General features: G+C 37.6%; 1 protein-coding gene across 1 annotated transcript in view; it reads right to left on the reverse strand.

Annotated features, from left to right (window-relative positions):
* The window catches only part of CRB1 (crumbs family member 1, photoreceptor morphogenesis associated), a 75,448-nt gene that overhangs the window by 31,857 nt on the left and 25,503 nt on the right, over positions 1-18,088 (reverse strand). The window contains exons 6-8 of the mRNA XM_009884931.1: positions 5,994-6,947; positions 1,880-2,430; positions 1,302-1,467 (exon numbers count right to left, since the gene is read on the reverse strand). Of these exons, the coding sequence (XP_009883233.1) occupies positions 1,302-1,467; positions 1,880-2,430; positions 5,994-6,947 (1,671 nt within the window). The remainder of the gene's footprint in view (positions 1-1,301; positions 1,468-1,879; positions 2,431-5,993; positions 6,948-18,088) is intronic.

Genomic DNA, 18,088 nt, shown 5'->3' on the forward strand with positions numbered 1-18,088 from the left:
TAGCCATCTAAATGGAACTATAGCCACAGCCCCCAGAAAACAACTCTTTTTCTGCCTTAGCTTGAAAGGTTATCCAGAGCATAAGACACCAGGCTGGCAGAGAGCTCACTAGCCAGTAAAACTCCTTTTTTTCATTACCCTGTGTTGAACAACAAGTCTATGTAGTAGTTAAGAAAACAACTGGTTGCAAATAGAGCTGCAGGAATTTTTGAATATCTATTAGGGAATCTCCCTATATTGCCACATAAACCAGTACAGAAATCTAAAGGTGATCTAACAGTGTAAATGACCTTGAGCTTAGCAATTGGAAACAGTTCAGATTCTTTTCGCTTCTCGGTCTGTGTGTGTTTATTTTCTACCATAATATGCAATAGTAAAGTTTATGAGAGAATGTACTTTGATGTTATAATTAAAGACGTCTATTAGAGAAGTGCAATTATTTTAAATTCAGTTATAAATTTTAACAAGTGCTGCAATGCTGATTCTAACAATCTCAACAAAAATAGCATCATACTGGTCTGTCAGAAAATTGTCTAAGACAGAAATCTTTTGTTGACCAACCTTCCCATTCCTGAGAGTCAGTCATTCTAACAGCTTCCATCAGACTGTGTGTGTATATTTATCTTCCTTCAGAGCATTGTTAGGGCTTTCTTTGATAGCAAAAAGAAAAAAATATTGCTTCAAAATCCTTACTTGCTTTCTAAATTCCACTCTAGGGTGGGAAGGAGAAGGGAAGTGGAGAAGGAGAGAGATACACAGGGTGCCTAATGTTCTTAAGACAGCTAATGGTCATCAATTTTCAAATAGACTGCTTGGCATGCAAGCGCTTCTTATGAAGATACTAGTTGAGTAACTGTACTGCTGGTATTAATGTGACTTTCTTCAAAGATATCTAACATTTAAGAAAATCAAATGATGCAATGTACGTCATGTAGCTTGTCTTTTCAGGAGGATGCAGAACATCCTAATGTTAATCCATCACTGGGTATCCTCTTATCTCTTTGCAGCGAAAGTATGAGGGGTACACTAACACTCCGGCAGTGTACTGATCTATTGCACAACCTCAGCAACTTATGTTGAATGTGTCTGTGTCAGGGGGTCTGGTTGAAAATTTATGGGTTTGGTAGGGCAGAGTCTTCCCGTTAATGTTGCTTACAATTGACACAATTATTATTTTAGTATAGAACTAACATTTGAATGAAATTTAAAGGCAGTGAATATTGAGTTTTAAGGAAATGCTGATGAAATTTTCTGTTTTTTCTAGACTCCAAAGATGATAAGAAAAACTGAAATGTACCTACATTCAAATCCTTGGTGAACCAGCTGGCATTGTGCTTCGTGAGGACAGAGCCCAAGCTCACACCACTTAACTTCCTCACATGCCTTCCCCGCTGTGTTAGGGGGGCACGTGCAAGTGAAGTCATCCCAGATTGAATAGCACACGCCACCATTGTGGCAAGGGTTGGACTATGGGGAAAGAAAAAAGACAATCTAAGTATGAATAAAAGCTGGTGGACTCCCAGCTCTTAGGATGGGGGACTGTTTGGCAAAAAGGAGAACTCTGGTTTTTTCAGATGGAAAGTGATAAAGACCAGTACTATGACAGCACAGCATGTTCAATAATTGGTGAAAAACAGTTATTGAGAAACAGTATACTAAGAAATAACCTTAAAATATTTTAATTCTCCTTATGCAAATACATTTTGCTGCTAATATTCATCATATGTAGCATAACTCAACAAAATCTGCTCTTTCTAGCATTTTTACATATTTTCCTAAGATGTCATCATCATCAAATAATGTATGAATATGTACAAAAAATTAAAAGAAATTCCTCATTAGAGACAGATGGAAATACTCTAAAAAATGTCATGCTTACCTTGCAGAGGTTGTCACCAGTGCAGCCTTGGGTGACATTGATCAGAGTTCGGGTGATAAGAGAATTCAGTGGATTGGTGATGGGGAAGAACTCCAGCAGCTGGTTATTCACTCTTACATCTTGGATGCAGCCTTTGAAATACCTGCCATTTCTATGAGTTTCTTTGTTATCTGGTAGGCCTCCAATGTAAAGAATATCCTTACTTTGGATGGTTAGTACTGGAGTAGAAACAAAGCCTAGGTATTGAGAGGACTGGAACAATTCCACCTTATTTGGTTCTATTTTTAGTGTTATTAAGTAAAAGTTTCCATCATTCATGGAGTGTTTCCCTAATAACTTCATGGAATTAAGAGCTAACATTGTGAGTTTCCCACCTTCCAAGTAGACTCTTACATAGAGGTAAGTACTGTTTCTCAGAGCCAGTAATAAGCCAGAAGATTTGCGTGTTCGGACAAACATTGATATGTTCAAATTTTCATTCTGAGTGGCATCAAAAGAAAAAGCAGCATAGCCTGAGGAGTCCTCAGATCCAAACCGGCCTGGAATGTACTCTTGAGGTTAGAGATGTAGGAAAAGATAAAAAGAAAGAGAAGAAGGGAGAAAAATAAAATAGTTAGGGCTAAATGACAAGGGAGCCAATGCAATGATCAAATAGCTACTTCTAGTAATATTTACGTATGGTAGTAAGATGTGCTGGTATTTATGGATGAATAAAGACTTGATCCAGCTGTAAATAGCTTCTATTTCAAAATTCCTCTTGGCTTCCACGGCTCTAGCATTAAGCCCCAGTACAGGACCAGATGTTATATTATTTGTCATATTTTTCCCCTTTATCATGCTCTGTGTAATGCTGTGTTTTCAAATGGTTAAACAAGGACAGATTTCTACAGTTTCCTGGATTGGTCCTCAGAAAGATCATTTTGAAAAGAACCTAGCTGCTTTGATCCTCTGATGACCATGGAAATTAATGTAATTCTGGAACTTTGTGATGGTTTTTGCACTGATTCCAGTTGTAGAAATCACCAAAAGCTGCTTAGCAAATTCCCTTTGTGCAAAATTTCCAAATAGGGCACCTCTTTGGTGCTCCATGGGCTCCCCAGTCCTCTGACAGATTTTCTGTTGCTGGGGTTCAACAACTGCTCCTACACATCGGCTTGTATCCAGTTACATCAGCTTGCATCCAGTTATGAATCCCGCTCAGTCCTGTGAGTGCCCATAATGCTACGGTGTCGTAGGGGGAAAATGATGCAGGATTGAGTAAGCCTTTTTCTTTTTTTTTTCTTTTTTTTTTGGTTTTTTTTGGTGCTTATCAATTAAAATGATTAAACCAAAACCATCTGTCTCTCTCCCCTACTCTTTATTTCCAGTAATGATTTTCAGACTTGTAAGGATACAAAATATGTAGCCCAAACCGTATTTTATTCTGATGAATCATCTCATTAAAGCACAACAAAGTGTTTCTATTTTTACACTTTAGGTTTCGTGATCTTGTCCTCAATATTATAGACTTCCTGCCTAAACACTTTCAAGGGCTATTTTTAATATATCAAATTCATAGAAAGAATAAACCAAGCTTTTTTTAAATGTTCACATAGCTAAAGAGTCAGTCCTCTTTTGTGCTGTAAAACTCCTAGAGCAAGACCTCATAGGCCAAGTTTCCGCCTGCAGCACTACTTTTTTTTACGACTACATTAAAAAACCCAATGAAAAAAGGGACTGACTGTGAAGCCCCAACAAACCCTTAATAACCACACTGCACTACTATGTGGCATGGTAATATTATTTAGCAACAGGAATAGATCCCTTACTTGTTCCTAAACAGACAATAAGTTAAATTTGAAATATTTTCATTCTGTGAATCAGATTACCTATATACCTACATCTCCTTGTTAAAACTCTGCTGTGTAGAAATAAATATTTGTTGAAATGGGTGTTTTGAGGCATTAAATCTCCCTAAGTTATATCTTCTCTGTAAAGCGGTACTAGAGACTGAGACATTTTTTCATGAGGGTAAAAAGAAAATTTCTGCTAAACTGAGGATTACACGTTTGCAGTATTTGAAGGAAGCACTAATCTTCAAAGAGATATTTCATGTTTACAATTACTTTGTTGCGTTTCTCTCTATTCATAAATACACATATATATCTATCTCATCAATCTGATCTTCCGTTTGATGAGATGGCTAGCATCACCTTGGTCAATATTAACCTCTTGGGTCACAACATCTGGATGTTGATCAAAATGAGTCAACATCTGTTTGTTATTTTGTATATGTAGAGAAAATATTGCCTCTTGTCAATTAAATACTTGGCAGCAACTTTTCTTCAAAAAGACACTAGCATTTCTTATGTTATCCTTTACCACAAGTCTCCCTCACTCTGCCTTTTAAGAAACCTGCCACAGTCTTTTAAATATGGCATACATCTAGAACCTATGTATCAAAATGGCATGGTGCCATGATTTGCAAGGAATATTGTGGTCAGCAGGAAAAAAAATAAATAATGCATGCTTTCTAATCATTCTTAACAGTTCTAATGCCAGTATAAGCCTCTCCTGGCCCTGACTGGTTTTAATTTTGCTTCATATAAGGAGGCAAACATATTTACCAGATGTTGTCCTATACTCTAAAGTTGCTTTCCAAATCTTTGGATAAATTACAGCTAGACTTCAAAGAAGTCTGTTACAATTACCTCTCAGACTTTGTCATTTTGCAATAAAACCAAAAAGAAAAACTATTGAAAAGTATTGATAACTATTAAGTATAGCATACAAAATGAAATTGTATTTAAACATTTTGAAATGTATTTCAAGCTACAGCTTTCTGCAGCAATGCATTCAATAAACTCCTGGGGCCAGTTGTTCAGCTGATGTAAATCATTGTAGCTTCACTGGCAGCAGTACAGCCACACCAGTTTACACCAGTTTAGGATCTGTCCATTCCAATCTGACCATGGCTCTGCTGTTGCACTTCATTTTTTCCACTCCACTTGGCAAATATATATATAAAAACATATGTATGCATGTATATGTGTATGTATGTATGTATTTCTTCCTCCCTAACATTGCTATGATTGACAATGTGCGCATGGTTAGTAAGGGGGCAGAGAGGGATGCAGGGGCAAGGCCACCGCGTGGAAGACTCAGTCCTGTACAACTTCCTTAAATGAAACTGTTTGTTTGAATTCCCTAAAACTTTTGCTGAGGAAGGATTGCAGAGTCCACCCCAAAATGTTCCTGAGGGGTGCTGTATCTACAAGTCCGGAGGGTTTCACACAGCAGATGCAGTATTGCAGGGATCTGGACAGGGACTTCCTGCTGTCCTTCCACTTTGCCTCAGCCTGCACTTGGAAAGATCATTTGGAGCAGGGAAAGCACTACGGGCATCTACAGCTTTTGTATTCCTGCTTGTCACTGCCAAAGAGGCTGTTTGCTGAGATGTGCTCTTTTGTGGGCTGAGACATGGACACGTTTCCCTCTGGTCAACAAGCAGCTCTCGTTAGCCATTGTCCAGAGCTGCCTTGGGAGCAGCTGAGAGATGAATGGGCCCTGTTTCCAGCCTCTGAAGCCCTGCCTTCTCCTTGGGCTAATCAGATTAACTTAATAGCGTAATCTCGTTCATTTTTTAAAAATGGAATGTCTTTTTTTAACTTGCAGTAGTTTTGCTTGCCTTTCATTGCCTTAAATGAGTTTCTTTATAAAAGCCTAGAGAGCTTGAGGATAAATTTTTCAAAGAATGCTTTGAAAGTAAGACTTAAACTCCAAGTGACTCGGTTGCTTTCTAAATTTTACTTGGGGCACATAACCTCCAGTGAACTACAGTTTTCCAGAGTTTATGGCGTGCTAAGAGCACTAAGAAGATTTTAAAACTGGATGAGTGGAATCCACCAGTCTAGCCTGACTTTTTTTTTGTCAGGCTGACAAGCAGCCTTCCTGGGAAGATACCTAGAAAATAACAAAGGCGTGCTACTACTAACCTCTTGCACTTTCTTACCAGTTAAGAATAATCTGCAGAGATCCCAAGGGTCATGCCGTTTCATCACCAGGTAAACAAGATTGTTTACGATCATGTTTTCAGCAACCACTTAAAACACGAATGCCAGCAACATTGCCTTACCTGTTGCACAGCTTGGCCCTGTGTAGGGCCGGTAGCAATTGCAGTGGTAGCTCAGCCACAGGTTGGTACAGCGTCCCCTGTTCTGACAAGGGTGGGTTTCACACCAGTCCTTTTTAGTACATCCTGTCCTGACATTTAAAGATGATTCAGGTGACACATTCTCTGGAGTAATAACATTCAAGTCTATTTCAATGTCCTGAAGACAGCCTACAAATGAAGGTGCAGAACGTATATTATAGGTGTTAAGTAGAGAGTTGCTGCTAATATTCCCCACTGGTAAGCCGCCCAAAAACGTGCTCTGAAATGCAAGCATCACGTGATCGTTATCTATCATAGCAGATGTTTTATTGAGACATGACTCTACACAAGAGCTGTCAAGCAAATTAAGAGTAACAGCTCTTGCCAAGGTTACCTCCACTGAATGCCATTCTCCATCACTGACATTATGTGAAATATGCAAAAGAGCCTGTGGCTGGTTATTGACTTGCACAGATAAGTGTAAGTAGCCATTCAGTAACTCCAGCTTCGCAAAGGTGTTTTTCTCCCCTCGGTAAAACAAAAAAGCTGTAGGTTGCACAGTCTGAAACCTCAGGTTTATATTATAGAAAAATTCCTTTTTAGGAGTCACAGGGTTCTTCAACAAAAGGAAACTGTTTCCTTGAAAAGAAAATGTGGTTACGGTTTCGCAGTATATTCCAGTATACCCAGGTGAACATACACAGCTGAATCCATGTTGGCCATTTTTTAAATGTGGGATACATATTCCATTGTTTTGGCATTGCTGATCAGTACAGCCACGGAGCACTTCTGTACAGTTCCAGCCACCATAATAAATCCCTTCTTTGTCTGCAGGTGGGCAATGGCAAGTGTAATTCCCAGGAAAATTCTCACAGATTCCACCATTTTGGCAAGGATTCGTGTAACATTCGTTGATGTCTTCATCACAGTGAGTACCTGAAGAATAAACAAGGAATTAGACATTCTGGATTGGATAACTGGAGCCCAGAATGACATTTTTAATAACGCGTTGTATTAAATTATCTTTAATTAGAGGGGAATGTCTTGATAAATAGATGATTGACTCACAAGTCTAAAATATGTTAAATATAAAAATACTATTCACATGCCATGCTTTTCTTGTGCAAAGTATTATATAAATACCTTAGTGATAATCACATTTTGGAGCAACAAAGCAAACAAATTGACAGTTTGGATATGGATAATGTGATGAAATTGAGATAAACATCACCTCTAAAAGACGTAATCAAGTAATTGTTTCCCACCTATTCTGTGGTTTAAATCTAGAATGCTTTGAGAGGAAATGAATTATTTATCACATACAAAAAGCTAAGAATTGTTGCTTAATTCATATTCATAATACAGTATGTTGATGAGTTGGAGTGTAGTCTGCTGGTCTTTCCTTCTCTTTCACATTCATTCAAACAATAGAAGAATTACAGACTAGTACTCCTGGTCCCATATGAAACATCATGGAGCAACAATCTTCAAGAGAGAGCCACAGCACTTATAAGTATTATATGATACAGTGGGACAAACTGACAAGTAGGTGAACATCCCTGCAAAATGTATGTACAGCGAGCTGGCTATCTGGAGAAGGAAATTCACAGAGTGAGGAGGCAGTCACACAGTGTGACCATAAGAAAGCCAAAGAGCTTAAACTCCATCCTATCAGTGGTCTGGGCAAGATGCAGTGAGATGCACCCCGTCCACAATGAGTGAGCAGCTGCCACATTTCAGGGTTAGGTGCGTACTGCAGTTATTCACAAATGAACAACGGATCTCAATTCTTCCAAAAACAAGGTAGCAGTAGTGATTTCTGGTCCATCAACCATGGTCTCATACTATGAGGAGAGTTCACTGGGGATGTGAGGATCTGAGAGAAGCTGTTGAAGGGGTTTGAACCTGTATGTCCCAGCAGAATATTCCTGATACTGTGCATCTACAGTGGAACTTTCTTTACCTCTCCTATATTCAAAATATAAAGCAAGAAAAGATGAAAGGAATATTTTCTCAAACATCTCAGAGCTTGGTAATGAGACCACTTCTGTAGACGTTGGGCTATACAGACTTGTATTTCCTCTTCTTCCATATAATCCTTGGCTTCTGGTATATTGAGTAAAACGAGCACTCCTCATTCAACTTCACTGTAATTTGATAGATGTGACCTAAGTATGTCTACTGGATCAGACTTCACAAAGAAAAACAAATCTGTTCCTTTTGTAAAACTAATCTGTTATCCCTCTGCACTGTTGTTCATCTATAAAGCGGTAATTATAGTAACTTCTCCCTTGAGCAATCAAGTGACCAATATGCATGCAATGTATCAGGGAAAATCTGTTTCTTATCTCCCCTGGAAGGAGTCAAAAATCCAAATACTTTTTTGAAAACTCATGCTAAGTGCAACTCCTAATACTTCCACTTCCCTTCATAGTTATTCTAGAGAAAAATAAGAAATACTTTGCAGCTAGTTTTCAAACCAGTAGCATCATCACAAAGCAGTTAATAGACATAATTACACCTGTCCCCACAGCAAAACCGGTGCCTGTAAATTAGATAATGAAGTACGCTGATACTCACAGAGTTGCAGCTAGGTACCAGACACCACCCCTTATTTTACATAAAAATTCACATCAATCTTTATTTTTACAGCAAAACGCAGCCTTTTTTCATGGAAAATTACAGAGCAGCATTCAGCCACAATCAATTGCTTCAAATAACAGTAGATAAATGTAGTTACTCGGGCTAATTCCTTGCCTGTCCACTTTATTCCATCACAGTTGTAACTAGACCTGTCTCAGAGAGTGGTAAGTTACAGGAGAGCCAGAAGGGAACTGAGAATCGGTTGAGATTTGTTTGAAAGATTAGCCAGAGTGAAGTGGTCATAGCATGTACGTAAAAGGCTTTCTCTGCAGTAAGCTTCCTCACTCATGAGTCTTCAATTTTAGCATGTAGTTTCCACTTGAAGCTTAAGATTATCAAACAAAGCTAGTGCCACCCCCCTGGTCTGGCAGTAGTGTTTTACAGCAGCAGTCTCTCTCTGTTTTCCAGCCAGGCTCATATTTAGTCCAACGTGAGATGTCTATGTATACCTTAATGTATAGTGGCATCTGGCAGAAATATGAATCATTGGGACTGACTTTCTCAAAGGGAAGTGCACTTCCCAAACCGTTCCTGACGGGGGACCAGAACGATGTCTGGTTTGCCCAGTTTGTGGCAATTTCTGTGTTAGCGACTTGTCCTGCTTTTGCTGTTCTAGTATATGAAAAGTGAAGTTACTGTGAGCTGTTTGCTGTTTTGGTCAATGTCTTAGTACATCTCCTGCCTGGTATTGCTCCCTTCCCTGCTTTGACATCAAGAACAGTGTGTCCAAAGGTATTGTATACAACTCACTCTTAATGTGACGGCTGTAGAAATGCAGATCTCTCTGGATTTTTGTGTCAGAGACAAAAATCAGGGCAGCCTCAAAGCAGTAGGATCAGGGATGTACTTAGCCTTCTCATAGGGCTTCAGAGTGGTCAGGGTGTGCTTAAAGATTTGTAGACTAGGAGCCCCTATAAAACCTTACGTAGAAAAAATCAGCATAGTGAATGGCTAGATACTCAGTTGCTGCATTTTCATGAATGATGACTCTGTGTATATTTATTATGCCACAGCACCTGCGAGGCACCACCTTTGACTGGTAACTTGTGGTCTGAGTCACACCTTGCAATAGTGATTTGTGTCTGGAAAGGATGAAACCGATGCATAAACTGAACCTGACTTTACAATAATGTTCAGTGTCTGTGTTGTTCTCTACTTCATCAAATAGGACATAAAATTAATGAAATGATGTCATGAGAATGCTAAACTTCTTTGGAAATCACATATGTTTCTATCTTTAAATTTAGATAGCACATTTGATAACAAAAACATCAATATCTAATAAAGAAATAAAATTAGTTTTATGAGGAGGTACACTTGTTACTGTTAGTATATTCTTTGCCTATAGAAAATGAATAACATCAGTTACTAAATGCAGAGTAACTATCATAGAGCCACTTAAACATGTGTAATTTCATAAGCATTTCAGTGTCTGAATACAATGCTTATTTTTAAGTAATGATGTTAATAATACGTTGCAAAATAATTACTTTGTGTGGTTGTATGTACAGATAAATATATCTATACACTCGCATCTATATGCCTACTGTTTCATAATAAGATTAGCACAAAAATAAATATAGGTCACACCAAAAGATAAATAATAAGCCATTTTTTCATATCAAGAATAAATAAATCAGCTGTTCTTACAAGCAGCATTGATATTGCTTGTTATCTGCCAATTGCTATACAAGCAAAGACCACTGTCACTCAAGATAAAAGCACTCTAGATAAAAGGATTAGTCAATATTTATAGAACTGTATAAGCAGTTCAAATAGCTCAGGTTGGAGGAGAAGTTTAGCATGTAAAAAACAGTATTCTCAAAAGATGTAAGACGTACCAAAAGCAACTGCAAGGACAACTGTTATTTTCTTTTCACTGGTTACATGCATTAGCTCAGCTAAACATATTTGTGTTTTTAAGTAAAAAGTAAAGTAAAACCAGTCAGCATTTTCTCTTCTAAATGTGTTACACACCTACCTAAAATTTCATATAATTTGAATATTTTAATCATATTTTTATAGGTAATTATTAATTTTTCCTCCTGTGAAGTTTTATTCAAAACAGAGATGAAACAGCTCCTTTGACTCAGTTTGATAACACCACTCATAGGTGTCTTCTTTTTTTGCTTACACATTATTACTATAGGGTAGCTCTTTTCTGTTAACCTCTTAATTAAACTATCTGTTTCAAATTTAGCAGCAAAGGTTTACTGAAGAAACAGGATGACAAAAGCAATTATTCAAGCATAATTCTGCTGAATGCCGCTTGTTTGATTAAAGAATTATAAAAGTATTATCCAAGTTACACTTTTGATACGCACCTCTGGTTAGAAATCTATTTACAGCCTTCTGCCTTTACAGTTCCTTGACACTATATAACTGTCAAGCAAGTACAAGTAAGCAGTCTGGACAAGATACTACACATTCAATACAGTCTAAGTGCACATATAATTTCACAAAAAGAAAATATTTACCTGTAAACATGGTCATTAAAATGATGTAAACCTGTATCCTACTCACAACCATCTTTTTCTGAAGGAAAAAGATCATTTAGCACTTAAGCCGTCCACAAAGTAAGTTTCTGTAAAATTCGAGACAGTTCTTAGTATAAAGGCTTCCTTTCCAGGATTAGCTCGCTCCACTTCTGTACCTGCTGATGTAGTCTGATGGTGTATTTTGCCCAAGCCAGATCAACAAGGCTTAAAGTAAGACTCATTAAACTGCTTACGCAATAGATATGTATTCTACATAAATTCTTTTTCAGCATGCTCTGTCCAGGTGTGCTCACACTAAACTTCGATTATGTTCCACAGAAAGGCATATTTTTAGGATCTGTTCAAAACTGATTTGTCATTTTTTGTTGTTTTACAAGGTGTTTTTTAAGGCTGTATTTTCTTTCATTTTCAAGAGGTTTTTTAACCCAGATCAACTCTTTCATGGTCACTATCATTCAGAGAAACTGCACATCTCAGTAATCAGCTAGAAAAGACCTAAAATTGTATCTCATTTCTTTATTTTATAAAGTATTTTTGTTCCATTGTCTCTCATTGTATACTACTTACTGGATATTTATGTCTGTAGATTTCTGAGTGTGCTAAAGACAGGAAAAAAATAATTTTCTGAAACATTTTCTTTCTTCAGCTCTTGAACAAGACATTTTGATTTGGACCTAATTCAATGAGAGGAAAATAGAGTTCAGGAGATTGAACTACTTATTTCTGTTCTAAATTAAGCAGCAGACTTTTTTTTTTCTTTTCATTATACTTTATTTACATGATGAATTGCTTAAAATATTGCTGGAGCAGTATCTCTTTGTGTAATTAGTGAAATAATTATCAAGCAAGAGTCTTTCCCTGGATTGGTATTTATGCCATCTGACCGGCACATGGAAAACTGTGGATTCAGATCTTTATTTTGGCAGTTTTCCATTTTAAAACTTCAACAATGGATCCCAAAATTGCTCTCGGCATGTCCCCAAGAAAATGTTGATTTTTGGTAAATGTGTTTTTCAATTCCTTCTTCTCCCTCAACTCATTTATTCTTTAATTAGGAAATTCCTGACCTTGTGACAAATTTGTTTCTAGGTTCACCTGAAGACTCGTACTGCGGATACAATTTTGAATTCATTTAATCTACAGTTCACGATTGCTTTCGTGGTGATGGTCAGTAAACTGCTTCTCCTTCCAGCCTCTGATACAGGCATTGAGTCATTTTTCCTATAATAAATTCAAATACCATGTAGTAAGAATGTCATCCAGACTTTTTGAAAGGTAAGTAAGGAAGCTTTAAACAAAATAAAGTTCGTGTTGATAAATTAGTATGCATGCACTTGATTAGTAGTGCTTATCAGATGTCTCGTGCTACAGCTTGAAGTTTAATATGCATTTTTATTTTGAAAATAACAAGAAAAAGTTGGAGATCCTTGGTAATGGTCAGTCTTTTTGCAATATGACTCTGATAAATGTTCTGAGGTAAGATTATGAACATGCGCACTGTCAACAAGTTGGGATAGGCATACACTCTTAAAGCTCAGCAAAAACATGGAGTTGATGACACCCCAAGACAGAGGAACTTCATACCAGGATATTTAGCAAACTGCCTGCAGCCATGTCAGAATTGCTAGTGTGTGTTTTGAACAAATCTGTCAAGAACAAGAGGGTTACAGACAGTGGTAGTTACTCTAATTACCATAAGGGTTTGATATTGTCTTTAATAAAATTTTCATATACGAACCAAGGAGAAAAATCTATGTGAAACCACCATAAAGGGGGCATAAAACTTGTGTAATCCTGCCTAGAAAGTGATTGTCAAAGGTTCCCTGTCAAACTGGGAGGGTCTATTGAGTATTGTTTGGGGTTGTCCTGGGTTTGCTCTGGTCGGTGTTTTCATAAAAGATGTGAATGATGGTATACAAAGTTTGCTTATTAAGTTATGTGGTAAAGCAGGGTCAAATGAAACTTTTGAGTGTGTTAAAGACAAAATTACCTTTATAGGTGAACATAAGAAATTGGGGAAATGGTCTAAAAAATATTGGATACTGAGTCCACTTTGAGTTCTGCACTGCAAGGAAGATTTGGATCAATTGGGAAGAATTCAGAGGAGAGCAATGAGAATAATCACAGGTCTAGAAAATATGGCTTGTGAGGAGAGACTAAGAAAGTAGGGCTGTGCAGTCAAAAGACAAGGAGAGGAAATGGGACACAGTAACAGCCTTTCAGTACAAAAAAGAGAACACACTGTTCCCTGAAACCATAGTAAACAAGTGAAGAATTCATGGGTTTGACCTGTACCAAGGATGAACCAAGTCACACTTCAGGAAGATATTTCTAATGATAATAAGGCAACAAAACTTTGGCATAAGATATCCACTGGGAGCCATAAGGTCTATTTTGGATCCTTAAAAATAGGTTAGAGACAAAAGTGCAGTGTGACACAAGTCAGCTGATCCTATCTTAGAAACACAGGTAGGCCAAACGATACCTGCATGCCTGTCCCTTCCAATTCTATCTTTTTCCATGTGTCTATGACTTCCTTGAATAAAATAATTCCCGGCAACTGAGCCGTAGAGGTGTCAAACTATACAGGCACATACATGTATCTATGCACATATAGGTATAAAATGCAAGTAGGAACAAACCTTGGAGAAACTCAAATTGTATCATACCCTTTAGAATACACTTTATGGAAGACAAAGACAAAGAGTTTGCAATACCATTTCCTCTACCTATATTTCACAGTTTTGGCAATGTCTGTTGCAAAATCCTACCTCAGGCAGAAAGCACTTTTTTCAAGGGACTCATTAATACTGAGGCCAGCGGAAAAATCTGGCAGAGCATATATTCTTCAGGGCTCCAGGTCTTAGCAGACAATCATGAAAATCCTAACTTTGCCACATCTGCGCTGATAATTGCAAAGAGATAATTACTCTTTGCTGGAAGGAGGAAATGCATGTTCATGAGTGAGTAAGCGCAAGGAAATAAATTGACCATCTTTATGTCATTGTAATTAAAACTCATGCTTCTGGGCATAAATCAGTTGTCACGGAGGTCAGGAAGGAGGTTTTACTCTTATCTACATCAGCATAGAGCAAGTGAGGGGACTTTTTTTCTCCTATTTTTCTTCAGTAAAGAACTGGCTTTTATTGGATATTGAACTTAATGTGACCAGAGATCTGATCTAGTATGGCAATTTTTGCTGCTGTCTTTGCAGGAAAAGCTCATGTAAAATGAAGGACAGAATGCAGGGAAGAGCTGGAGCACATGGAAAATTGGATACTTTAAAATAGCAGGATAATAAGCATTTGCTAACATTGGGCTAATTTACACATGATACCATTCACACAGAACTCCAACTTTGTAAAGTCGTAAGACCTTAATAGTTATTCCTTTATTGCAGACAAATTCACTATTCTGCTATTTTCCCTCTTGCCATTTGAAATATACTTATAAAGTTAATACTGGCTGGGAAAAAAAAATAAAATAGAAATAGAGTTGAGTGACTTGGCTTAATCATTAAATATGTCACTCTTGCTGAGGGATATGGAATTCATAACGTGCTACATTCAGAATGGCATGCTGTAACTCAATCTTTTTAAATGTTGCTGGCCTGAAGCTTCATAGACTAGTTTGAATTTTCAGGAAAAATGGATTTTTTTTAAAGTAGTAAAAAACCCCAATCCCTTAATCTCTTCAATCATTAAACATTTTCTGAGAGCAAAGGTATTTGGAAATGTTTTTCCACTTGTTTCACATGTTTTGTCACACCTAAAATAGTTTTGGTTTGAAAAAAAAAAAAAAAAGGTAAAAAAAGAAAATCATGTACATGCTGTAGGTGATTAGTTGTTTAGTGAGATCTGGTGTGTTTATTTTATTTTATAAATATTGGAAACAGCCGACTGAGTTAAGCATTGGCTTCAGCTTCCGGGTAGATCAGCCAGCCTTTTTCATGAGCCTGCTCCGCAGACCAGGAGTGCTCCTTCGGCAAAGTTGTGTGAGCGGCACAGCCAGAGGTCAGACACATATAGCCTGTGAGTGGCAAGGGGCCATGTCCTAGAAGGGCAGCACGGCAAAACTGTTGCTTGTAGCCTACACCTTCGTCCCATATTTCGATTAACACAGCCAGCCATGTGGATCCAATTGTAGGATTAGGGTCTGAATCTGGAGTAAAGAAAAACTTGGTGAAGAAATATGTCCCTGCATGGCACTCATTTTCCTTTCATTTCCCTAGTTCTAGAGTCAGCTTTATATATAGGTAAAAGAGGCAGCTGTTGTTGCATTTGACTGATGGTGGTAAGAAGGAAAAATCAAACGGTAGCAGCCCAGTTTTCCCTGGCAGCATCCTTCTTGAGTGGGTTTTCTGGCTGCACAAACGTGTCTGTAGCTATGGCCACGTTGTTGATATGAGCTAGGAAGGGTCAATGAGAGGAGGGAGAGCACAATTACAGGGTGTGACAGGCCAAAGTGGAGAAAGGTGATTTATGAAGGATACCATTAAGAAAGAAGAGAAAAGAGCAGGTAGGATTCTGGAGATTAAACAGAAAAAAAAAAAAAAGTAGAGGAAAATGTGAATGGGAAAAAGGAAAGGGAAATACAGGAATCAATGGTACCCCCAAAGATACTCGTGTTGGCATTTGAGGCGGCGTTCTTGTCAGACACGCAGGCATTTATGGGAAGTAAGAGGAGCAAGTGTGTATGTGTACGACAATGAATCTCTATAGGAAATGTGAAGGATTCTTGGAAAGACTGCAGATGAGAGATAAGGTCTACTCAGAGATCTGAGCTAAAATTGAGAGTGGAGAAAGAAGATCACAGGAGAAATGCTAAAGACAAAAGACTGGGAAAAAAAAGAAAAAAATCACAGATTTTTTCTAATTTAATAAAGATAGTCATGTGCACTGGAGCAGAGAAGTCAATTCACAAAATGCAGAGAATTAAGATAAAATCATAGAAAAATTTAGATTGAAAGGGACCTTCAAAGGTTATCATCTGGTCCAATGCTCCATTCAAAGGGTCAGGACATCATCCAGAGAAGACACTGGAATGGTGGGTTTCGGAGAATTTGGTTAGTTTATACCTGATTATGGGCCAGATATTTGGAAGCCAAAGAAAAGTATTTGATGTTCTGCTTCCAGTATATATTTCATGTGTTCTTTAAGTTGCAAAAAGAGTATATATAATTCAGGAATCTTTCATGTTCTACCCTTTAGAAAACTGTGGTAAGACTGTCAAATTCGAAGCATTAATGATCTGATTTGCATTTTTTGTAGATTTATGAGCTTGTACATACAGATGATGTGTGTGCATTTGAACTGAAGTGTATCCAGAGGGATCTTAAAACAACCAATACCTTTGAGTTGTTTAATTAGATCATACAAGGTCATGTTTCATTGACTTGAAAATCTGTTTGGAGCATATGATTCACTTTGGAATTGGAAAACAAATTAATTTCCAGTCCTTCAAACACTTAAGGGCTTTAAAAAGTGCTTGCTGTTGATGAACACATCCATTGAGAAATGTATGCTGTGTCTAGTCTCCCCTAAAAGGGATTTTCTACCTTGTCTCTTGTTGGCTGCTTCCTATTTGTTTTAACCGAGGTAGGCAAGTGCAGCCACTGTGCTGTCTAGTGTGAAACGGCTTCTGCCCTGGAAACGGTGCTTTGAAAAAACTCAGTCATTTGCAAGATTCTCTCATTTTGTGAAAACCATTGTGAATCTCTGCAACATACAAAAGTGGCTGTATTTACATAACTTCGTTGTCAGTCCATATTGAAATGAACTGAGAAAGCCAGTAGGCTAGAAAATCATAGTTTTAATAGGGCCTATAGAGCTTAACTGAGAATGGTGACCTGAGAATACAAAAATATAAAATATGAATGTGTGAACATACATAACATGTTTATGCTGTGTGTATTTTGAGCTGTGTGTAGCATAGCTTTATACATAGCATGAATATGATCTGTATTTATGCTGTGTGTAATTACACTTCTGTATTCCTACAGTATATATTTCTACATAATTTATTATCACTTCAAATATGGAAAAACAAGTCCTTTACCCTAAACTATCCACTCCTACAAGTTTTTGTAAGGCAATTACTCCACTTGATGCATGTTTTCTTTCCTGTGTAAATAGCTGTGGCTTGCTATAGAGCAGACATAGATGCAGAAGACCTTAGACTTTGGACTGTGATTTTTCAGTCCGGTTCCATATCAATGGGAATGGTAGAAAATCATGCCTCTTTTTACTTCAGCAGTGGTGTTAATTTCTCTCATTCCCTGCAATGTTAGGTCTTTTGCAGTGTGAAAACTCTTCTAAATGATGTCTTTGTTTATCTAAGGTTTCATATGCTTAACACATCCTGAAGCTGGGAAGCGTAAGACCCAAACTAGCTTCACTTTTGCTAGGTCACATAACAATCCCAATGGCAATGGGATAGCATGGACTTCGGCTGAGATTGTGTGTGTTTGCCATGGACTGCTGGCTGCCTTACTGGGGGATTTCCTGGGTCATAGAATGGGTATGTAATTTAACTAGACTAAATCTAGTTTTTGTATGTCTTTATGTGCTACAGTTAACTTCTGTAGCTGTGCAGACATGTTCACAATACAGCATTTAAATAGTTTTCTTTATTTGTTACTATAGATAGTGATTTAGTGTGATGTTCTGGCCTCACAAACAGGCCTAGTAACAGATTCTGAACACTCTTTGTTAAGAAAAAATAATGCCCATAGGACAGTGACTACAGCCATAATTGTATTGATCGTTATGATTCTCTGTAATAGTGTCATGTTGTTAACACAGCCAGACTCGAAGAATTACAGCGGTGGGAGAGCAATCTGAATCAGATCCACTGAATCTATTTCTAGCAGTTAATTATCAGTATAAATTAGCTGTCTATACTAGGCTTTTTTTCTTCTCTCTGAGACTGTTTCTT

Source organism: Charadrius vociferus, unplaced genomic scaffold, assembly GCF_000708025.1.
Source record: "Charadrius vociferus isolate BGI_N301 unplaced genomic scaffold, ASM70802v2 scaffold163, whole genome shotgun sequence".
NCBI lineage: Eukaryota > Metazoa > Chordata > Aves > Charadriiformes > Charadriidae > Charadrius > Charadrius vociferus.